The sequence below is a fragment of the Conger conger genome, chromosome 9 (assembly GCF_963514075.1).
Source record: "Conger conger chromosome 9, fConCon1.1, whole genome shotgun sequence".
NCBI lineage: Eukaryota > Metazoa > Chordata > Actinopteri > Anguilliformes > Congridae > Conger > Conger conger.
In genome coordinates this window covers 49,100,059-49,125,848 of record NC_083768.1, presented here as the reverse complement: position 1 = coordinate 49,125,848, position 25,790 = coordinate 49,100,059, and the positions used below count along the sequence as shown (strand labels likewise).

Here is a 25,790-nt window from a genome sequence, read left to right as displayed (position 1 = left end):
ATCCTGCTAAATGCCATCACACACACATACTATTGGCCAATATGCAAATATTGACGTCACTGAAACTGTCAGTGTACAAAAAGTAAATCCCAAAACAAGAGCTATAGATACTGACACTGTGAATCATCACTGAATGGAATGTCATAAACCGTTCGGTTGGAAACAGCTGTTTGGAGGTGGATGATGAGTCATATTGTGTAAAACAGGGACATCTGGACAATGCTCATATGCCATAGGCCACCACATGATTGCAATTTAGTAGGGAGGCGGGGCTTTACATTATATGATTAATTTGCTAAACTTTGACCCAATACTTACTGTGCATATGCTATTTTTTACATCCACTTTCAGAAAGGAGGGGAGGATCAAAGGGTCAAAACCTATCCCGATTTCTGTGGCGTTTAAAGTCTTGGGTATAGCTCAGCTGCGAATTAAACCCACAACCTTTCAGCAAACACCATGAACTCATTCTTGTGTTGAAACAGCATCCACTGGATTTGCAGAGCCAGATATTTACTGAAGCAGTGTTACATGTAGGATATTCAATTAAATGTTGCTTATACAGCATTCTATTAAGCCATTGTCAAAATACCAAAGTCTCCCATTACAGTACAAGCTCCCAGGGTCAGCGAAACAGCACTGCGAGGGAGGCTGTTCGCAGACAGCGCCATCCTGTGGCTGGGGAGGGGGGCAGAAAAGCCACTGAACTAGAGGGAACTCCTGGTCCCCCCCCAAAAGCTGGCACTGTATCCACCCCCAAGAAAGCAGAAATATAATATTGTAATATTGCAAGCAGTCTACTGCACAACCCTCTGTACCATAGAAATTTGTAATCTGCAAACCCTAATCCTGTACTAACCCCGAGGTGTATGCTAATCCCTGAAACTCTACTAACAGTAGAGTAGATACTCAGTAGATATTTATTAATGTTCTCTTTTTCTCTGCTTCATGCAATGTGTTTGCAGTACGCTCATTTCACAGTAAGAGAGAGTACTTTCAGATGCAGTAGTTGGATTAGCAAATTCATTCACTGGATTCCATGGGGAACTTTCCGAATGGTTCTGTGGTGGGCAGACATTTCTAAATAAAACCCTGCCACATGTCCTCCTCATCAACAGCGAGGTCACGGACACTACCATAGATACAAGAGAGGGAGAGGGAGACAGAGTATATGAACCCTAAAAGCATGCCTATGGGTTTAGATCAACCCAGGAATTTCAACCAAGTTTTTATTTCTGCTGATGAGAAGGGGGGTGTTGTGAATGAGTAAGCGAAAGAAAAGAACTGGTTTGGAGACACAAGACTGGGCAAGTAGTGCACGGTGGATGGATCCCAGGAAGATGGGTGCGCCCATATCCCTCCAGCAGGAGACGGTGGGTACATCTGCTCCAAGAACAGGCTCGCTGGTAATTTCAGTTTACTACTTCTCAAAAAACACTGGGACTAGGACAGGAACAGCCCAGTTCATTATGGCCAGAACTACAAATGTGAAACATTACTGCCATTATCACAAAAAAAGATATCTGACATTATAAAGTGGCAAATAATATAATTGCACAAGAGGCATCCCATGAGTGCTCACGTACAGTACGTCAACACTGGAACTATTTACTGAATCACTCTGCTTTAATGATTATATTCTAATTGATACTTTGTTGGAAAAAATAGAATAACCAACAAAATAATAATCCGTTGTCTCAGTCATTACATAATACATGATAAATAGTTTATAGGCTAGTAGAACGGTTCTATAAATGTCACATGTAAAGCCTCATGCCTATGACTGAATCACAGCCATGCTGATATGCAGGATGACAGCACTCCCTCTCATGTGATATTGCTCAAGTGAACTAGACTGCCCAGAACAGGTAGTAACGGACAGCATACTACCCAATGAGTCTGCACCACCATTTCCTAACATTCCCGTGGGATATATCAAAGCCGTGTCTCCCGATTTGTACCTGAACCAGTACACACTAGAGGCAGCACAGCATCGGGGCATGCCCAAGCTTTCATTTATCCCCCGTTTCACAACATCAGGAACGTTTGTTTTGATCAGGCCTTTCACAATCTTTCGGTATTATGATTTCCCCATCTCACAGCAGTTTGAATTTACATAAATCTCTTCAGAATCCTGAGGAACAAAGGGTTTCTGTTTTCCAGGCAATCGGAAAAATTCAGGTTAGTTGCTGAACTTTTCCGCTACCTCATAAATGGCTAGTTTGTGTTGTTTGTGACAAGAAAAACAAGGAATTCAAAAGCTTTTCAGTCAGAGACTGGCTGAGGTGGACATTAGCCATGGTATGTGTTTTGGCCCTGTCTCTCCATCCAGAAACGCAGCTAAAGAATGGCATACGAAACACTTAACACAGCACCCATAAAGGTGAAAAATCTACAACGAAAAGCAAAAAGAAACGCATGCCATTTCAGAACATCCACATGACAGGTCAAGTTCCAAGTTTTAGATTTTTTTGTCACATGCACAGTTTACAAAAGTAAACAAAATGAGTGAAATTCTTCAGTGAAGAACTCAATGCAGTAGCAGCAACTGTAATAAAAAAATCAAACATTAACAGAATGCAGAATTTGAAACCCGGTTTACTGGTGCAAGTGGCGCACAGGCTGGTGTAGTGGAAGGCGGTAATCTTCTGTGGTACAGCCATTACATCACTGGGCCAGCTGGTCAAACATCACTGAGCAGGTAAATACCATCAGGTTCTGATACTACAACACGGGTCGCCAACGCCAAAACTCAGTACAAAACTAGTTACCCCAGTAGCCATCTGTACAGACACACACAGCTTTCATTATGAGACAGATCAGTGCTTCAGATAGTTGGGGGAAAGTTACCCAGGGGGTATGGAAAATGAAAGCGCATGCCACGCTTGGTTAGAGCAGGAACACTGCAGGTACATGACCAAACAGGAGTCAATGCTAAGGGCAGGGTACGCACCATTAGTATTATTGATGGACAGTGTGCTCTTTATAGAAGACCTTCATTGCCCCAACAAGCAATTGGGAGCATCCCAAGAATTGTGCATTACAGCAAAGATCACAATTCCACCCAACAAAACAGAAACATTCACAAAATAATGAATACAAAAAATGGCACAGACCAGAAAATAACATACAAGAACATAAGGAGCAGGCAAACTGATTTACAAATAGGGTTATTTTATTAATCATTAATAGGGTGTTTGGGTTAACAGTTTGTTAACTGACCATAAGGTAAGGTCAGGTCAGGTTTATTAGGCTATATTCAAGTCTCTGCAAACACACTGTTGCTCTGCTTGCCAGACAGAATAAGAGAGGCAGAGGTGAATAAAAGAGGTGGATAAAGGACTAAGGTCATATAACAGCTGGACTACATCACAATACAGAAACTGTATGACACAACATGCCCAATGATTCTTTAACATGGCTCACATCATTATGAAATATTGACTGATTTCTCAAAGAACAGCAAGTGGGTGGCTGAATCACATGTCCATATAAGCCAGTAGTCAACAACATACCACTTCCTTGAAGCATATTCTGTAGTTGATTACTTCTCCATCAACAAGAGTGATTAGTCAGTCCTGTCATCAGTGTCATTGGTAATCACTTAATCTGACCAGGCTCTCCTGACCACCTATATTCAGGCACAGATAATTAACATCTCAAGCTCCACAACATTATCTCTACCTCACCAACACAGAACAGAAGTGTACTGAGGTTCTTCCATGGGGACTTATACATATTGGTCATTCAGACTGGGGAACTTGAGGGATGTGACTGATTGATGTGTTGCTTTGACTAGTCAGGCAAAAGAACACTTGGTAGAGCAGTGAACAAGATGGCAGACACACTCCATTTGCAGTTCTGCCCACCTCTGGTCTGGGTCATAAAAAGAAAAAGAAAAAGTGGGGTTCCTGTGAAATTAGGAAGGAGAAGCAGAGCGGGCAGTCTCCCTGGTGATCAACAGTTGCTGGTATGACCCTTCTAGAAATCCTATATCTTTGTCAGTCCTGCGCTGGTGATCACTGGCGTAGGGGAAGGTCTGGCAGCCATGCGAGGGTGACAAGGAGGCCGGGAAAATGCCGGTCTAACAGCTGCTCCTGACACTTACTGAGCACGCCGGCGGGGGCGGGAGCTGGGGGCGGACACAGCCACTCGCTATGCGACAACTATTTTGTGTAAGCATAGGTGGGCGTCAACGCGAGAGTCAGGCGTCAGCGCACAGCTGTAACCCAGGTGCCGATCCAGCGAGCCACCAGCGAGACCGCACTGCGGTCTGACGCGCACACACAGGAAGCCATAGCAACCATATTATATGGTCGTCATCAATAATGTACGCTGACATTCATATGACACCCTTGCCCTGACTCAATTGTCCTGCTGGTTTGCCGCTCCACAGGCAGGGGTAAACCCTCACACATGCGCATCGGCATGAAATGCATTCATATTCAGAAAACATTACTCAATGTGTACGGCAAGGGGAAAACAGAACAGCCGCTCCAACTCCCTACGGTGAACCTTTTGTCAGGCCACTGTCTGTCAACCCAGTAAAGGAAAGGTAAATAAATTAACTATACACTGTGCATACACAATATTCACCCGAAATACACAGCACAGTTGCAGCTGGTAATTCAATGAGTCCAAGTACATCTTGCACCATAGCTTGAACCTTGACCCCTGACCCCACTGTATTACAAACTAGCCCCGACCTTTCATACCCACGCTGACCCCATAATCCCACATGAGTCCAGAGCCCTACCCACTGCACTAGTGGAGTCACACACAAGGACATTCTCATTCTCACAAAGGTTCATGGACGATACTGGAAGTGTCACAGATCAATCATTGAAAACTGGACAAACAGACACACACGACTGCGCACACAAGCACCCATTTGTAAGTAAGCAAAAGACAGAGAGCAATGTGGCAGTCAACAATCCACAGAGGGAACATTAGGCAATACTGCAATCTCCACATTCCACCAACACAGGTATTCCTACACTGCCTGTGCCGACCCTTCTGCGCCTCTCTCTTTTTTAGACACACACGCACACACGCACACACGCACACACGCACACACGCACACACGCACACACGCACACACGCACACACGCACGCGCTTCCTGTGCTGTAGTTAACTGGAGAGACTCAGCACTCACCGGAGATGGGGACAGGTTCCTGGTGTGAATAAGCAGCTGGATCGGTACTGGCATTCTGTCCCATACTACAGCTCCTGCCCCACTAGCCTGCCCTCCCCTGCCTTGGCAGGGAGAGTCAGGAGGAGGGGGGCGAGGTGGCAACAACGGACCTGCTTTTCTCCCGATAGCCGTCCACAGCCTTTCAGTAACTTTTGCACTCTGTCCAGTGTGCATGCGTCTCTATCCTTCTCCCTAACTCACTAACTCTTTGTCCCTCCCTCGTCTTCTCGTGTTTGTGCTCATTCCTCCCCTCACTCATTTCGCTCCCTCCCTTCCTGCTGTCCCTCTACCTCCCTCCCCTTCACGTGCTCTCTCCCCTCCCTTCATAAATAAGGTAGCACGCCCGCATTCACAGATGGCTGCTGCTCATGCCGGAGTGGGGATTTCTCGGGGGGGGGGGTCAGGGCAGCTGAGAAGTATTTTTGTGGGGCCATCAACAGCACACCGCCCCCCGCCCCCACACACTCCAGTGTCATGCAACATGCCCTGACAGGCAGGAGTCAGCGAGGGAGGAGCGCAAAGTAAGACCGGAACACAGGTGGAGCCAAGCCTCAGAGTAGGAAGTGATGTCACATAGGTGTCCTTTGACACACATACGCAGCACGCGTTTATGCATGCGTTACATGATATTTGCGTGCTCTGTTACACGTGAACTTACACACAGGGACGTACACCTGATATCCCGCGGTTAGGACCAGGCATGCCACGCGGTCTCGTTAATTTAATTTTTAACCACTTCTCAGAATGGGAGAGAGTAGAGTCACGTTCGTGACTATACAAAGCGTTGTGAACGTAGCAGTGAGGGAGAGATAGAATGGGAGACGCCACACACAAGAAAGTTGCCTCCACCATATAATAATGTGCAAAATTCACACTACTGCAATAATGCTGCAATAATAGTACCATTTTCCTCACAGAAAAGTAGTCATCCAGAGACACTGTGTTAAGAGGACAAAGACATCCAGCAGTGCACACACAAACACCCACGCGCATGCACATTGCCTGAATACTTGCGCATACTTGTGTGAACAGGAAACGGGAAGGACAAGGCGAAGCTGCTTTATGACGGATTGCACGTCCACCTTAATAAAAACACAGTTCAGACAGACCCGGCCTAGCCCGGGGCACGCTGGGTAACTATAATCCGGTTCTCAGGTGACACCCAAGAGCATCCTAAGACCGCAGCTACTCTAGCACACCCTGGAGGTCAAAGCATGGCATTGCCCCACAGCTGAAGAGAACAGTCAAGTACTTGAATTCCTGGAATGTGAGGCTTTGCAACAGCTTGTCGACCAAAGAAACAGTAATGATGCTCTACATTCCCTTGCAGGGATCTTGTTATATCCTTATCCTCAACAAGAACCCTTCTGGGAGCATACAGAACTGCAGTCTTATCCAGAATCAGGCCGGCATTGCAAAATTCAGTCTACCAGAGTGTAAAGAGCTGAGCCTCACCCGGTAGACATGTGCAGCCAATCGTGGCTCCTCCTGGTTGAAGAGTCACTGAGCAGCACTGATGCCGCAGTTTGACTGATCAGGCTGAAGAGTCACTGGGCAGCACTGATGCTGCAGTTTGACTGATCAGGCTGAAGAGTCAGTGAGCAGCACTGATGCTGCAGTTTGACCAGGTGGACGGAGCAGCAGAGAATGCACTCAGCAGGCATGATCAGGAATGAGGAAGAGGGATATGTGATCCCATCCACTCTCCCTCCAAGACTGAAGTCTCTAGCAGAAATGCAAGCAGAGGGGTCTTAGGCTCAATGTTAAATTAAGATAGGCATAGAAAGCTCATGTATGGTATCCCCAAAGCACACAGAGCCTCCTTCATTTTTCAGTGTTCCTCTTAAACCAATAAAGCAGTAGCACTACCAAAGGTTTCACTTCCATAATAGGGGTTTTCAACCATTTCTGATCTAGCGACTCCCACCCAGAATCAAAGACATTTATGAGACCCCATCAGAAGATTAAGAGGGTTATACTGAAACTATATTAGACCCTCCAGAGGTGCGCAAACCCCCTGTTGAAAACCCAGACTCCACAACACAAACTGATCACAAAGATACTTGCCAAAGGCTATATAATTAAAATGAAGTGAAAATACAATTGAGAGTATGGCAGCCCAGCTTCGGTAACAGAACATACAGTGCAGTCCGTAAGTATTATTATTTTATTTTTTTTACATCTATATTGGGTGAACAGTGTAGGAATTGATTTAGAGGACCAAAAGTAATCAGGCTGCTCAAATGTTTGTTGGACAGGTGAGTCAAGTTTCATTGTTAATTCATGCATAAGAGTTAGTAAAAGATCTAGAGTTGATTTTAGGAGTGCCATCAGCAACTGTTTGGGACATTGTTAAGAAGCACAAATACACTAGTGAGCTCAGCAATTCCAAACAAAATGGTAGACTATGGAAGACAAGGGTAGTGGATGACTGAAGAAAAATCAGAATAAAAATCTATTTGTAACTGTTCAACAGAATACTCTCCAGGATGTAGGTGTAGATGTGTCAAAGACGACCATCAAGAGAAGACTGCCAGCATAACCTCAGCGAAACCTCATTCACCACAAGATGCCCTTGACAAGCCTCGAGAATAGAATGACCAGGTTATTTTGGAAAAACATAGTAGAGTTCTGGAACAAAGTGCTATGGATAGATGAGATGAAGATCAACCTGTACCACAACAATGGAAAGGTAAACAATGGTAAGTGTGGAGATAAAAAAGGAATAGCTCTTGATCCAAAGCATACCACCACATCTGTCAAACATAACATGTATACAGAAACATCTTGTCTGCTCAGATCTAAGCAAATGCATCAAAACTGATTGGAAGATGCTTCATCATGCAGCAAAACAATTATCCAACACAAGACCAAACAAATAGCCCCTGAAACAATCAGAAGCTGAAGAGGGCTGCAGTACAGGCCTGTCAGAGCACCACGAGGGAAGATACCCAGCATCTGGTGTCATCTATGGGTCATAGACTTCAGGCTGTCATCGATTGCAAAGATTTAGCAAAATATTGAATATTTTTGGTCCACTAAAATTGGTGGGGAATATGTATAAAAGGGCTGTAATTCCAACATGGTTCACCCAGTATGGATGTAAAAACCGAATTAAAGCAGAGTCTGCACTTTAACCACATCATGATTGTCTTATTTCAAGTGTTTGTTTGCAGGTGTACAGATTGAAAACAAAACACATGTCAGTCCAAATACTTACAGACTCCACTGTATGTTTCATATGCATGGCATGAGCTGAAGAATTTGAATCTTTCGCAGCTGCCGAATATTCAAATGTATAATTATTCCAAATGCACTACGGAATTCAAATGCTTTGACAGGAGATCAAGTGTTCAAAGACGTGTTGTATAATTAATGAATTTCCTATCAATCTACGTGGGTGCAGTGTTAGGACACAGGTACAGAAATGGGGTAAGAGGACACTTCACTTACCTTTCATCTCCATGACAATATCAGAAACCCAGGGACTAGCCGATCCTAGGAAGGATGGAAAGGGAAAGAGACTTAGGATTTATCTTTTACAAGCAACCTTTTTTTTTATTTTACAGCTGTTAAAATAGCAACACATGGAAAATAGGGAAAATAGGGAAACACAATAAATAAAAAGTTTGACAAACTTCAATAAATGTATTTTGAACTGAATGTTTTTGATCAAACTGATGGACTAATCAAATATGAAATTGGGTCAGAAGTTGTTTCCTGACAAAAGAAAATTAACTCATAAAATGAATTTAGGTGAACTATCCCTTTAAAACCTCTGAAGTGTACTTTTGAAAAGTGCCTTCTATTGACAGAGTGGGTGTGTGTACTCCACCGCACCCAAGATGGGCTCACAGGTAATGGTTTTCATTATAGAAGCAATGCAGAGCAACTACTGGTGAGTCACCTCGTCACCACAGCAACAAAAAGGCACTTTGGACTGGGATTGGACAAAAGAGGGGTGGGTGTGGGACACAACCAGGAAACGGGCAGGGCAAAGGCAGCCACCTGCATGGACCTTGGACTTGTAGCAACAGTGCAAAGTCCTGAGCCCTGTGGACATGTATGCGAGTGTGCGCGCATTTCTTTCAGCATGTCAGCACATCTGGGTGCAGGACAGCTTCAAAAGGATCAGAAACATGGACTCATGGTAACTGAAAAACAAACATGACATAACTGCTGCCTTAAGCAGCTTACCCCAGACAAACCCCAAGGCTACAGGGGGCGGTAGAGACAGAGAAAGGCATCACAACTGACATTTTCATGGCGGTCACTTTAATCATGTTCCAGTAATCATGAGGGATTGGGTTTTACTTTGTGCACCTATCCAGCTACCTCTGTAACCCTGCTCTGTGAAACGGACCTGGCTTTACAGAACTAGCCGTTTCTGACTTCTCTAGCAAGATGACGCCATTTTAACACAGATTGACAGGTAAAAGCGACATCATTCAGTGAGGCTGCACTCATCTTGGTCATTATTTCTGTGTAACCAGGTTGCAGATGCAAGTCCCAGGAAGGGCATACCTGAGGAACCCAAGATGCCTCTTCAATTCTAAGAGTTCATGTCATACAGTTGCTTCAAAAAAGGCTTGCAATCAGCTTGTGACCTATAATGCAGGCAGAACATAGTGTTGTGCGGATCAGAACTCAGCACACTGGAGTTCAAGCAGCAGCGAGCCTGCAGGCTCTGACGCACTTAACCAACGTTACGATGGGAGTCACCTGACTGCGCAATAAGCACACAAGCAACCAGGACAAACACACTCTCCAGACACACTGCAGGCGAGCACAATGTAAGCCACGGCCCCGTCAACCTCTACACTAAAACCGGTTGTACAGGTTTTGGCAGCAGTAAAATCTTTCATAGTTTTGTCTGCCCTCATCAGCAATAAGAATAACGACAAACAACATGATGTACGCTTTCACCTTGCAATTTTCTTTGACAGGGGGACCAGAAAGCACACAACAGATCCAGGCACCTCTGAGACTACTGGAGAGCACCCTTGATCAAGATGTATTAGTTAAATATCCTACCTGTTCGAGCAATGCTAACTACCTGCTATTGTATTGCATAATTCCAGCACAACTATGATCAGAAGCCCGACTGGGCAGCACATGGTTGGCAGCTGGGTGACAAAAGTGACAGAAGAGGGAACACACCCTGGAAAAGAGCATCCTCTGAGCTCTGACAGCTTATATGAAACTAAACTCACACATTGGGGGCGACATGGCTCAGGCAGTAAGAGCAGTCATCTGGCAGTCGGAGGGTTGCCGGTTTGATCCCCCGCCCAGGCAGTGTCGAAGGGTCCCTGAGCAAGACACCTAACCCCCAAAATGCTCCTGACGAGCTGGTCGGCGCCTTACATGGCAGCCAATCGCCGTCGGTGTGCGAGTGTGTATGAATGGGTGAATGAGAAGCATCAATTGTACAGCGCTTTGGATAAAGGTGCTATATAAATGCCAACCATTTACCATTCTCCAACTTCACACAATAACAGTGAACTGTGACTTCAAATAGATTGAAGACGGTAAAATGTAATAACACCTCTTCCCCGTCTCACAATGACAGCTAAACCAGCATAGCATGTTGTAAATTACACACATGTGAAAGCACGCATGCAGTACATGTACATGCAACATCAGGACAGAGCATGAACCCTTTGTAATTCAAAGCTATAGAGCAGCACACTGTAGGTCGCTCAAATGAGAGAGGACAGGAAATGCCTTTGTACAGTTTCACCTAGAGACTATGGGACATGGAGTTCAAAAGTAGAGTGGTAACCAGCATGTACCAGTATTTAGCATGGGGCACCTGTGATGTCGAGAGCATGTCAGGACCTGCAGAGAAAAGCCAAGAATGCGCAGGGAGGGCACTTTGCATTAGAGCAAGAGGATAATATACTCACAATACTCAAAGTGCAGTAAAGAGGCAATATTCAGAGGCCCATATTAGTAAAATCATCCCATCCATACTTATAATACCACAGATTCTCTCTTGGAACACTTTCACAATATCTTTACAAATATTTTTAATTAAAATTTTTGGTTTACAGTCTTTGTACTGTTGTGCACTTTACATAGCAATTGAGGGCATTGAGAAAATGTATCCCTTTTTCAGTGTCTGCCAAGTCTGCAATTTTCAGGGTTAACCTTGAGACTCCTGTTGTACAGGAGAAAGGGGAGCATAACATTTCCATGCTTACCAGACAGGTTTGCAAGTCAGCATAAAACACTGCCTAAAGAATTTCAAACACAGCCCATCCCGTTTTCTGCACTCTCAACCTGCAGTTTAGGTTATATGCGGTATGTATGTTAAAAAAAAAACCCCCCCACATACATTATAAATCAACTTCCATCAGGAGAACTATGGATTTACTCTGGATGTCACACACAGGAGTGCAGTTATGACTCACTGCCCTTAGGAATGCAAGAGGAAGTGATTGGATCCACTTGGCTCAATCAAATACAATTGTAGTTTTACTTACTGATAGTCATTATCAACGTTTAACCTTATGCTTTCTATTTTTGGAAACTTTGTGGCTTGAATGACAACTTTTGAGTACCATGTTTCCTAGCTTTCAAACAATTAGCCCAACGGTCTTTGAGGGTACATTGTGTTTCTTTTTGTTGTTAATCAACAAACACTTCATTGATTAACTAACCCAGTAGATAACAGATACGGTACCGCACATCGTGTATTCAAGTAAGCATCATATTCATACCTAAGTTAAAACAAAAACCTACTAGTTATAACTCCCAATATCGGCCATTTTCAACGGTAAGAAACCTAACAATGAAGTGGTGACGTCACAACGAGGAATGACTGCATGCCAGCAAGCGCATTGCCTTAAAGCCTACAGCGAGACCTAGCAAGTGCGTGTTACAATGAGTTAGCGAATTGCCACCACAATGAGGGCACAGTGTATTAGAGTAATAGTCGTTCACACATTCCCATCATCAACATAATAACGTTTACATTGCTCGTACATAAGTCGTATGTACATGTATACAGTGCTTTATTGTATAAGTGTACATACGACTTTACAACGTTACCAGTATGTTCACATCTGGCAGACGGAATAATAACGGAATAATAATGAAACTACTTTTCATTCAAACCTGGAAAGTACAACAACAGATGTCATAATAGCATAAATAATTTAGTGGGACAAATTATAGAGGTCTAGCATAAACCGTGCCAGGGACCAGTTTCGGTTGAGGCCAAGCCAAAGCCTACCTGCACTGTGCAATGTGACAGAAATTCGGCCACGTTAAATCGCGCACTAGTAAACAATTGAACCAAGTTACAATGACAGTAGCTGAATCACGGGCGCAAAATTCGGCATTTAAATTTTCTTGTCCCATCAACCCCCAAGAACCATACATTCCATAAGTTCAATAGCCGTACTTAACGTTACACAACTCTACAGGGAAAACATAATAAAACTCGAAACGATTCTCACCTTCCTCGCAGACTTCTAACTCTTACTTCATTTCCTTTGATTGCAGTTTATGTGAATCTAATCGTTAGACAACCAAAATCACAAACTTTTCTCTCCGGTATATGAGCAGCTAAAAACAAGAAGGGAGGAGACAAACTGGTTACCTGTAGTTGAGGCGAAGTACTCACCTTCCTAACGAATCCCCTACTTCAGACCAACAAAAACTTCAGGAACCATCGACCTTTGCAATGAAATAGAGCACATGCGCGTTAATTATTCGGCTGACGCTTCAGGGTGACTGGATGACCTATTTTCGCAGTTGATGAATGTTCCGATTTAACCTGATGAAACAAATAAATAATATATAAATATAAATAAAGAAATAAATTATTTTATTTTATTTTTAAATACAATACATATGTACATATGTTAATATTTATTACAAACATTTTTTTTCCACACCATCAATACCTCATGTGGAACAAGAAAGCTATTACTTACAAAAATAATAATGAATAATGAAATTATCACAGTTGGCCAGCTATTAAATAATACATTTTTGTTATCTTATAAGAATTTTCTGGACAGATTCAAAATAGCAATAAAACCAAAGGAGTATGTGGTTGCTTTTGTGATGGTGTAGGGCTTTTTGTTCATTTAAATGATTTTCTGAAGTTTATTTTTGTTGGGGAAACAAATTTTGTGACTGAAAGACAGACTATAACAAAAATATGACAATATTTATTTGCTTTATTTGATGTTAGCTATACAATGGAATAATGCCGGGAAATTTTATAATAGATAAGACTGTATCAAAAGAAACACCTCCCTCCAGCATTCACGAGAAGTACTTCCACATTTAACCACATTTTTTTGTAAGAAAATACAGTATAACTTTTGCTTAACAAAGAACCGACTACAGGGATGTTATTGAAGTGATGACTAAAAAGCATTTTTAGCTAATGACATTATGACATTAACGGTTTATAGTTTGTTAGGCTTGCATAAAACATCATTTTTTTCTCCTACAAAACCTTCAAATTTTCAATACTGTTGCAAAACCTTCAATACTTTGGCAGAAGTTTTTTTTTAGATTTTATGGCAGAAAGGATTGATGTTGAAGTCTAAATAGAGGTATTGGATCTCAATGAATATATTACTATACAAGATGTTATTATTGTGATTATTGTATTTATTTTACAATCGTCTTGACCTGTTGCTGTCTAAGGAGAGGGAGAGGTAGGTGGAGGCATACAAATTGAAGCATTACATTACAGTGCTTTTTATCCAAAGAGACTTACAATTGATTAGACTAAGCAGGAGACAATCCCCCCTGAGCAATGTCTGGTTAATGGCCTTTCTCAAGGGCCTAAAAGCTGTGTGGATCCTATGGTGGCGACAACCAGGAATTAAACCAGTCCCAGTCATGTACCTTAACCACTATGTTACAGGCTGCTTTTGAACCCAAATATCTTCAATAGTGGTGTCCAATCTTATCACAAAATGGTGGATGTGGGTGCAGGTTTTTTTTTAACCCAGCACTATGACACTTAATTATACTAATTAAACTAATTAACTAGGCATGGTCTTCTATTATGTGTCCTGAAGCCATACCTGCAGCAATACCGGTCCCTTCGATTAGACATGCCTGATCTTCTGAAACTAGGTATTGATACAGCTATCTTTGAAGTGTTTGTCACATGCTTTTTTATATTTCTAATATACACTCAGTGAGCACTTTATTAGGTATTTATTAGACTTAGTCTTTAGACTTTTTGCTCTTCTTCTGCTGTAGCCTATCCACTTAGAGGTTTGAGGCTTTGTGTGTTCAGAGATGCTCCTCTGCATACCAATGTTGTAATGTGTGATTATTTGCCTTACTGTCAGGTTCCTGTCAGCTTTACCCACTCTGGCCCTTCTTTACCCACTCTGGCAGGGTTGTCAAACTGAATTCCTAGGGGGCCGCAGTGTGTTCCTCCTCCCATACGGCCAAGAATCTTGATAACTGGCTCCCCATGTATCCTTCACTGCCAGAACCTGCAGATTCTTCCTCTACAATATACGCCGTATCCCTCATCTCCTGACAGAGAAAGCCACCCAGCTCCTAGTCCAGGCGCTCGTCATTTCCCGCCTGGATTACTGCAACTCCCTCCTAGCCGGTCTCCCAGCTTGTGCCATTAAGCCCCTCCAGCTGGTCCAGAATGCTGCAGCCCGCCTGATCACCAGTCAGCCCAGGTCGGCTCATGTCACCCCACTCCTCTTTGGCCTCCACTGGCTTCCTATTGCCGCACACATCCGCTTCAAGGCCCTAGTGTTGGCATTTCAGGCTGCTAAGGGGACTGGCCTACCTTACATACAATCCTTAATCACTCCCTACTCCCCAGCTAGACCACTCCGGTCTGCCAGCTCTGGTCACATTACATTACATTACATTACATGGCATTTAGCAGACGCTCTTATCCAGAGCAACGTACAACGAAGTTCACAAGTACAAGTGCGAAGAGGACCTGAGAGGACAGTTCTGAGTCCTAGTGTAACCATACAGATATAATCGGAACCCTTGAAGAATACATCAACTTCCAAACTAGCATACCACAGTTGGCAGCTAGAATACCCTACAACAATACAATAGCTAATACAAAAAAACAACAATATCTATACAACTATATGTGCCATTACAGTCTATGGCATATATAAGGCTAATCATGGTGGTGAGTTAGGGAGGGAAAGGTGTAGCCTGAAGAGATGAGTCTTCAGTCTGCGCTTGAAAGAGGTCAGAGACTCTGCCATTCTGACATCCACCGGGAGGTCATTCCACCACCGTGGGACCAGGACAGACAGCAGTCGTGAACGAGAAGTGCAGGTGTGGTGAGGGGGAGGCACCAGATGGCACGAAGTGGCAGAACGAAGGGGTCTTGCTGGTGTATAGGTCTTGATAAGTGATTGAAGGTTGCTCCAGCCAGTGGAGGTTGCTGAGCAGGGGGGTGACATGTGAATGTCTGGGAACATCGAATACCAGACAGGCTGCAGCATTCTGGATCAGTTGTAGGGGTCTGATGGCAGATGATGGAAGGCCAGCCAGCAGAGAATTGCAATAGTCCAGGCGGGACAGGACCATTGCTTATGGTTCCCTCACTACGAACACCTGGCGGTCAAGTTGCACGTTCACGCCCGTTTTCCATTCTGGTTCCTCAGTGGTGGAATGACGTGCCTACCACTGTCAGGACAGCAGAATCCCTCCCCCTATTCCAACGCAGACTAAAAACACAAACTGTATCTTAGCCCTCCCTCCTGATCCCCCCCCCCTTTCTGATATCCCTCTTGTCTTGTCCCTCTTGTTGGCACTTACGATGACTGTATTTGACAGCACTCCATGTGTATTTTACTAGTTATGGATGTGATGCTTTAATTTGTGGAAGAATTTATGCACTTGTAAATTGCTTTGGATTAAAAGCATCTGCCAAATGACTAAAATGTTAATGTAAATGTAAAAACCAGCAGACACTGTGGCCCTCCAGGACTGGAGTTTGACACCTGTGCTCTAGTGTCAAAATCCCAGGAAATCAGCAGTTTCTGAGATGTTGTCTAGATTAAATACCATAATCTCACAACAGCAGTGTTACCTCATCCTGCTACAGTACTAAAGTAAAATCACAAAAATGCATTGGTCACAGCAGTCATACATACTGTATGGGTGCACACGTGTATGCTTATGTGATTAAACAAACTCAATATGCATTCATGCCAAACTGCAAAAAATGGCCATGTACCACTAGAGACAGAAATTCACAAAAATGAATGCCAGTCTTAAATCAATGTCATGGTCCACCCAAATGGAGAGAACAAATGGAGCTATGCCACATGTTTGAATTGGATATTACTGCTTGTGGGTATATTTTTAATTGAAATTGTATTTTTGGATATACACTGTTCTAAATAATTGAAATATTTAAATAAATATGGTCAACTAAAGCTAGTGTTTGCTAAGAAAAAATATATTCAAAGATATTTAAAACAAATCTCAATAAGTAGAATTTTTTTTTTAATGTAACCGAAGGCAAATACATTCACTGTTTCCTGAACAAAAGAAGGAGGATTCCTGATAAGGGGTAGTTTAAACCTCAGTTGAAGTCAGTCAGTTGCTAAGCAGCTGTATGCTAAAATGTCATGCTTCTGTATGCAGTACAACTGTGGGGATGTGGTTTTCCCTATAGCTGAAATTCCAACTTATATCTCCACCTGTTTATTCACACTAATCATTGTGCTTTCTAACATTCATTCACCGCTTACAACTATTTTAAGCATCTCATTAAACGTAAACTTATACAACGCCCTCCATAATGTTTGGTGCAAAGTTTTTTATTTTTATTGGCTCTGTATTCCGCAATTTTTTCATTGTAATCAAAAAATTCACATGTGATTTTTTACAGTTATTTAACTGACACTTTTATCCAGTGCAACTTACAGTTGATTAAACTAAGCATGGACCCCTTGCCGAGCTCAGACCTCACGTTCCCACAAGCAGTACCTCACCATGAGGTGTCTCGGGGACGAACTCAATTACTCCGAACGTTCTGGAGCCCTGGTAAGTTCTACTGAACTTCCAGCCCAGTCTCGAAGTGAAGGGTGTGATGCAAATCTGGTATTTGATGTCCTATATTCAATGTATTCCTCTAAAGAATCTTTATCACATATGATTATAGTAAGATATACTTTATTATAATCAATCAAAAGAATAGAGTTATACAGATTACAGTGTAAATATCATCTTTCAGTTTGCTGATCACGTGCAAGTTACATATACCCCTTTAGCTCTTTCTAATTTACCTTTCCACCATGATGTTTAAAAGTCAAGGTACACCCCTCAAATACCCATCATCCTCTTTGGCCTTTACCTTATCTTATGGCTCCCCCTTCACGGAGATAAAAGCTACTGAACTTCCATTAATACAATGGGTACGAACACCCCTAAAGTCTACTACTTATTTATATCGTATATAGTATCTTACTAAAAAATAAAAGACATAAAAATAAAAGGAAACTTATAATGTATTACTTCTATGTATTACTTTTCCTACTTCTACAAGTAATATAGATTATAATTACCACCCATGCCCTAAATATAGCCATCTCGTTTTCTGTGGGATTTGATCCCTCCGCCTTGCTGTTGATGAGCTCTTTGAACAGCTGCATTGGTTTGGGAATCTGGGGCAGGATCAGGACCCAGACTTTCAAAAGACGTGACTTTGCACTTCGTATTTCTCCTGCCTGTTGTATGGGATGTCTTCGAACACGTCGGGGGTTTTGCAGTGCAGCCGCAGCATATGCCTCTCCTCACTGACACTGAGGTTAGGGGGGGAGGCTTCTGGTTCTTGCGTGGGTCCAGCAGGAAGGTGTTCTGTAGCGTGGAGGAACCCCGCGCCCCGTCTGTTGGCCTCCAGGTGCAGTTCACGGCTCCAAGCATGTCGTAAAAGCCCTTTAACTCTTTCACCAGCTTTTCTGTATGATGAGGGATGCGCATGAACACCTCTTCGACATCAGTCCCGCTGCCACAACTCTTTTTATCCTAAGGTCTAAAAGCTTATTCCTCATATATCCTTTTTGCATACAAAAGTGTACCTTTTTGATAAGAAATGTCCCCAATATATCAAGCGGGAAGACATTTATCTCTTATGCAACTTGTTTTTTAATGACCATATTCATCACTTCTGTTTTTCCCACTGTCATTTTCTCATACCTCAAAAGAAATTTCCCCAATAATTTATCTCATGTGCCCCTCCGGTTGGGAATTTCCACCATCTTAATATACGAGTGGAAAAACACTAGCTTTTTTGTATTTTTTTAAGGAACCTATTCATCACTGGTGTCTTTCAATTTCATAGTCTCTCCTTGACTTCCTCCACACCTTGATCTCATGCAAGCCAGAAGTTAGTGCCTGCCACCATCTCAATACACTCTTCAGGTACCCCTTTTTGTGGCGCCTTAAGGGATCTACAAAGGACATCCAGCCAATAGCTGAGTGTAAATCATCCTCCAACTCCTCCACTGTTAGTCCTTTGAATCTATCCAATAAATTATTTGTGCTATAATCAGGAAGGCCCTTGAAGCCTCTTAATCTTCTTTCGGTATTGACATCCCTTCCGTTTTCCTTTTTTTTTTTTTGCTTTAGCCAGGCATTGTACCACCTCAATGGCGTGTGCGAGGGGTTAACAATGCATTCCTTCCTAACCCATCCCCCGTCAATCTCTCATCAGGGGGGCCCCCTGAAGCAATGTGGGGTTAGGGCCTTGCTCAAGGGCCCAATATTTTTAAGTAAATGATTAAAGTGCAGATTCCCAGCTTTTATTTACATATTACATTACATTACATTATTGGAATTTGGCAGACGCTCTTATCCAGAGCGACGTACAACAAAGTGCATACCCATAACCAGGGATAAGTTCGCTGAAAGACCCTAGAGGGAAGTACAATTTCAACTGCTACCTGTACAACAAAGATAAGGATGAGGGCCATATTGGTTTCATTTCACCATTTACAAATTTCACAATATTTATACATAGCTCCCCTTTTCAGGACACCATAATATTTGCCACAAATGCCTTCCCAGGTCTTTCTGATTAGTGAGGTGTGTTAAACTGCTTCGTCCTTTAGCAGATTTGTATGCCAGCACCAGAGTTATGAATTAAATGTATGAAGCCACTAGCCGGTGGAAGGAATGTTGACTGGAAAGGAGAAGCCCGGCAAGGAGGGAGTTGCAGTAGTCCAGACAGAAGGACAGGATTTGCCAACAACTTTGTAATTCCCTATTCTTAGTTATTACCAACAGTCATATTTTGTCATGATAAATAGTTTTTCCGTTTTCAATATATCCAAAGTACATGTCTCACTTGCTGACTGGGGTGTAAATCTCTGTGAACTAAACACTGTTAAAGAAAAAGTCATTTTGCATTTGCTGAACTGCATTTACTGTGTTGAACCCAGCCATTTTTGCCTCTCATGCCAAGATTTTCTCATGCCAGGTTTCCTGGCTAGCTGAGGGGAGAGTGCTAGCGAGACAGTCTTCCCCCCAACGACTTCAAACTCTTCTACCCCTGTATAACTATAAAACCTTGGTCTCCTTGGTCAATCCTAGTACTGGCATGTGTGGACATGGTTAGCAGGTCAGGCTAGTGGTTCTAGGAATTCACATGTGACTGGAGGCATTGAGCAGGCCTTAGCAGTGCCAACGAGGTTAGTCACAACCTTCGTCACCAGGGAGATATGTGTGGTGCTGTGCATGGGGCACATTAGTCAGATCTTCAAATTATATTTAGTTGGAGTTTTGGTATAGAAGCAACATATAATTCTGTATACTGGAAACTTCTTCAGTGCCTAGCTCCTTTCCTTGTTTCTGTTTCTTGGGGCATCTGCCCATCCCCCCCGAGCTCAAGGAGGACTCCAACCGGGTCCCCGGCTCTGAGTTCCTGGGCTGCTGCAGCACTGCTCCTCCCTGGTCCATCTCCCTGCTTCAACTAATCCTGGAGCTACGGATGCATCCCCCACCCTTCTGAACTGCATACTTTATATGCCTTCAAGTGGACTCTACTTTACCCACTAGTTTAACACCTCAACTGTTACTAAGTCAACTTATAGGCCAGCGTAGGATGGGTATCCCTCCATATGTATGGGTTCCTCTTGAGATTTCTTCGCACCTGGGAGTTTATCTTGCCACTGTTTGACGGTTTTTCTCCTCTGTCATGGTTTGTCATTCCAGAACTGTCCATCAGATGGCGCCATAAGCATGTTACTGTGTTCCCTTGTCTTGCGATTATTAGTTTAAATTATTCTATTAAGTCTTCTCACCTGTGTCATGTTAGTTTGGTTTTCTGTTCAGCTGTTTCCTGTTAGTGTCCAGGTCCTGTTTACCTTTTCCTTTGTTTTCTGGCCTCATAGTGTTTGTGCTTAATTATTTTCTCTGTAAAGTTCTACTTATTTTGCCGCCCCATCTCTGCCTCCACTTTGTTCTCTGCACTTGGGTCTGCACAGATCTCATACTCACAGCAAGACTGAGTACATTATACATGGACCCTGCAGAGGACCCACTCACTAAGATGGAGCGCATGCGGGCGGTACTGATGAACCAGGGATCAGGCCCACCAACAACTCAGAGGTGGGCAATGAGGGCCGTATCTGTTTCTGGTTTTCATGCCAACTGCTGGCCTTAATTACTTAATTACCTAATTACTACACCATCTGACATTTTTGCTAAATTTCTTCTAATGCATTAATGACAGTCAAAGACTGTTCTTGTGTCCCTGTATGATACGGTTTAACTGTGATCGAATCTGAGTGAACTAGTGTTAGTGTATACGGCCAATTAGCTCATTTAGCCAGAGTAATTGGTGGAAACAAAAACCTGCATACACAATGCCCCACAATGGAATTGCCCACCCCTGCCCTAGCCCATGCAGTCTTAACGGCTGCACCAAGAGATCCTGCACCAGCACTGCCTCTCCACTACCCTATGAGCCAAAACTGCCAGCCCCAGAAAGATACAATGGTAACCCGGGCTAATGTCGGGGCTTTCTCACACCGTGCCCCCTGGCTTTTGAGCCACAGTCATTGCAGTTCCCCACAGAGAAATCTCAAGTGGCATATGTGCATATTTCCTCCAGGTACATAGGAGCTGTGTCACGTTTCAGGTCTGTCTCACCATGTTTTATGTTGATTTATGTTTATTCATGTTGTCTTAGTCACGTAGTGTCTTATCATGTATTATGTTGTCTAGGTTCGTCATGTTGTTTAGTTATGTTTCGTTACGATTTATTTTCTTGTCATGTCTAGTTATGTTATCGTACGATTTTATTAGTTTCGCTTTGTGTTATGTTTCGATGCATGTTTATTGTTACGTTAACTGGTCGTTGTTATGCATACACTTTTACATGTTTTTTCCGCAAACCTTGCGTTCCGCCTTTTCTCTCTCTCTCTCTCGTTCTGTCCTTCACTCCCCTAATGTTTCTATTTGTCTATTTACTAAAACTACTAACGCTAGATCAGGATTGGGTAGAAACTAACAAGACTAATCATGTGTTCATGTTACCTTACGTTTCTCGTGCATGTCATTTACTAATTTACTAATGCTAGGGCAGGATAGGTTTATTACTAACGATTACTAATCTCCTTGATAAACTTGTCATCCATCGCACCTGTTTTCCATTTCCTTGCTACTCTCTAACTAATTGTCTACACCTGTCTACACCTGCATTTATAGCCCAGTCGCGCAACTGTTCACTGCGAAATTGTCTGCCTCTGTTTTTTCACGCAACTCTTGAGCATTATTTACTGTTTGATTACACGTTACGATCCACGCCTGTTTACTGACCATCGACTATTGATTTCTGTTTTGTGACCTTCGTTTTGTTTCTCGACTTCGTCCCCGCCTACCGTTTTTGTACTTTTGCCCCGCTGATTGTTTCATGGTTTCGACTCCCGCTTCGCCCACGACTACGCCTCTGCCTGCCGTCCGCCTGTTCATCTGCCCCGCTGACAGCTCTCCTGCTACCGGACCTCCCTGCACGCCTACCGACTACGAGATTGCCTCTTCCCTCGGCACCGTGCTTTTTGTTTGTTTTGTATTTGTTTGGCTGGATCTTCGTGTATGGACTTTGCTTGTATTGACTACGCTCCTGGGACTCGTCCCGAATAAAGCCCTAACGGGACTTTATTTTACTATTGTTTCTGAGTCGTGCATTTTGGGTCCAACCCCCACGCACCCGTCTCAAGCTGCAGAAGTCCATCCCACTAGAGCAGAATAAGTATCGGTTTCCATTTGCCAGTTGTTCAGTATTCGTTTTAACAGAAATTTGTGGTTTTCATCTGCTAGTTTCATTATATTATTTTGAACAGCTGTTTAGTATCAGTATATAGCATAAATAGTGTCACTTATTTTATCTACTGTGAAATATGCCTTAGTCATCAAACTATTCTATTCTATTGGCAATTACCATGGTATGGTGTAGATGTCTGACAGCAAATGCACCTCCAGGTCCTGCCTATGTGCAGCTGAGAGGAAGTGGAGGAAATCCAGAAACCTGCCAGCCTCGCCTGGCAGCATTCTCTTCTGCTGCCACTGCCACCAAGACAGATTATCAAAACAAAGTTCATAAGTACACAACTGTTCTCCATTTTCTCTTCTCTCCTTAGCACACCTCTTCCACCTCAGTCCTCCTTCGCTGCTGATGAGTTTGCAGTGTTCTTCAATCCAAAGGTCGTTCATGGCAGGGTCCTGCTGACAGCCTCCCTTGCCCGGGGAAGTCTGTCACACTCTCCAAGCCACGGTGGACTCTGGGCGCTACAGGTAATTTCCTGGACATGGAGCTTCTGGTTCACCCCCTCTCAATAGTCACAACCTTCGGCACCTGTCTCTGTTGCAATCCGTCCCCTCGCCCACTCAAGCGCCTTTCAAACTTCAGTCTGTTTTCAAGTTCCAGTCCAATCCCAAACTACGGTTCCTACTGAACTCTCTGGCACTCCTAGGGCTGCCCACTCTGAATAAAAGACAGGTTGAATTATTTTCTAATATTAGAATGCAGTTTATTGACAGAAAATAATCTGTTTTCAGGTATCCAAGACACAAAATGTATGCTAATGTTCTGGTGTGTTTAATTGCCCGGTTTCCATTTCTGAGAGATGGCAGCTCCCCTGGTCATGTATATACAGTTTTGTTTGATGCAGATTAGTGATTGATGATCAAGTGGAAAGCAAAGAGGAAATCCATCAATGAAATGTCTTATTCTAGAACCTGAGGTGTTTAATCTATTCAGTGGTCGAATATACAAGACTGATACATTTACTGTATTTAAACATGTTAGCTAGTTTAAGCTATTACAAACACATATTTCCAAACACTTTGTATGGCCCAGCTTGAACTTCATTCAAATCATCATTAAAAATCATTCATTGAAAAATACACAAAAAAAGTTAACAATAGCATATTTAGACATAGAGGCGTGGAAACCTCGATGCTAGCCACCTACTGACATTTGTAAATCCAAATGGGTTCTATAACAACAACGAAACCAAATAGAAAAGTTAGGTTTCATTTTCCAGATTCAAACGTAATCTGATGGACGGGAAATAAAACGAGCTGCGTAGCATACTAGGCTATATTACTCGGGGACCGACAGCGATAAACAACAGAATTTTTGCTGTTTCGACTTTACAGTCAATATCATTTTTTAAACAGAACAGTAACAAAATGAACAGAGGTGGGTCTATTTATAACAATTATTTGTTTAGCTTGAGAAATTACGGTTGGACACCCATCTGCCACAATTTAAAAAAAAATTCAGTTGTCTCTGTGCTACCACTTGAACGTCTCAGAAGTAATGACTAACGTTATTTTACTAAATGTGTTTATTTTTCCCAGAATGGAGTGATACTTTTGGCAAAATGTTGCACTACGATGACAGGTGGATTCTTCAGTTCAGCAACAGCCTTCAAAATGATCTCTCTCAGGAGGAAAAAAGAGGGGTGGAAGATCCACAAGCGCTCTGCCTACAGAGAGAGAGAGAGAGAGAGAGAGAGAGAGAGAGAGAATCTTTACATGGCCACAATAAACTCTGCACCGCTGTTGGGCCCTTGAATAAGGCCCTTAACCCTGCATTGCTCCTACTTAATCTAATCAACTGTACGTCGCTCTGGATAAGAGCGTCTGCCAAATGCCATTAATGTAATGTAATGGGTATTCCATCAAGACAATAATCCCAAGCATACCTCACAATCAACCATGAATACCTCCAGGAAAGATGGGTGAAGGTTTTATAAATTTGCCATGTTGACTGTGTAGGATTCAGATAAAAATTATTTCAATATTGTTTCCAACATTCGATGTGTAGCAAACTTTTCCCGGGTCATCTTTCTTGTCATCTTTTTGGGGGCCAAAAAATGATCTCGCTGATTAATGTGGATGAATAAATTAGACCTCAATATCCAGGTGTCAATTTAAACATGTTTAACAGGCTGTCTATAGCTGGCTGTGTGATGTGGTCAGTGTATCATCCCAAAACAGCCTAGGCCCGCAGGTAAAGCATGGCACAGGGGTTTGAGACTGTGGGTTTGATTCACCAAAAATTCTGGCCAGCAGCCACCACTGCACCAAAGTGATTGTAAAAAAAAAACTATAACCAAAAGCATATTCCTTAGAACAAACAAAGATTTTATAAAACATACTTCTTTTCATAAAAATACAAATACAAGCTCTTGGTACCAAAGCTATGCATTAATTTTGAATAACTTAAATGAAGTTAAGTTTTTTTTAATTAAGCTTACATTAATTTGTTCAGTTTGGCACCAAATGCCTGGATACAGCCTGCCTTTAATTACTCTGTCATTGATATTGTCATTGATGTTGATTATAAATTATAATGATTCTCAGAACAGGCCTCTTTTTAGAACTGAACTCACATATTTAGTTTGTTACTTTTGATCAATGAGCTCTGTTAACAAGTGGTTCAAATATGCTGCAGCATACATTTTCTGAATGGTTTTGTCATCACAAGAACATAACATAACAGGATTGTGCAATTTCCCATTCTCAGTTTTAGGTGTGGTGCCTGTTCCAGAGGCTGGCCATCGGCACAGGTTACCGTTCTCTTCCGCTACCGCCTGTGCACTGAGATGGGTCAGGGGACGGTGATCATGCAAACCTTTGGGCAGGCGTGCCGGCGCTGCAACAAGGGCTTTGAGCAGCCCGCGTTCTCCACAGAAGAAGTGAAGAAGGTCCTGCTCAAGCTGACCGACAAGATCAAAAAGAACTGCTACGGTGAAGAGGGCTTTGACAATGCCTGCTTCTCTTTGAAACTGCCGACAAAGCCACATGAGAGATCGCTGTGTGAGGCCTGTCGTAAGGGGTTCTGCAGTCTGGAAGACTAGTCTCCCTGGAGCCTTTGCGAAAAATGAATGGAAACACTTTGGGCCAGTGTAATAAAAATACTATATACTAATAATTTTCAGTTATTTAATGTGTATCAATTAAGTTGTTATACATTCATTTATATTCATGTAAAGTTGTTTACTTGCAGAATATGTATTCAAAAGCTTGATGTGATGGAAAAGCCAGAGTCAATAGATTTTTATGTTTGTGCTCTCCCGATTAAAAACATTATTTCTGTCT

At 42.7% G+C, this 25,790-nt stretch overlaps 1 protein-coding gene across 2 annotated transcripts in view; it reads right to left on the bottom strand.

The window, feature by feature from the left end:
* phactr4a (phosphatase and actin regulator 4a) overlaps positions 1-12,820 on the bottom strand; it is a 28,716-nt gene extending 15,896 nt beyond the window's left edge. The window contains exons 1-2 of one of the 2 annotated variants that reach the window (XM_061255358.1): positions 12,659-12,820; positions 8,649-8,693 (exon numbers count right to left, since the gene is read on the bottom strand). In XM_061255358.1, coding sequence (XP_061111342.1) covers positions 8,649-8,661 — 13 coding nt within the window. In that variant the 5' untranslated portion in view covers positions 8,662-8,693; positions 12,659-12,820. Of the gene's footprint in view, positions 1-5,156; positions 5,431-8,648; positions 8,694-12,658 lie in introns of those variants that run through there. The other variant, XM_061255357.1, reaches the window with a different exon arrangement.
* Positions 12,821-25,790: the final 12,970 nt, after the last annotated feature.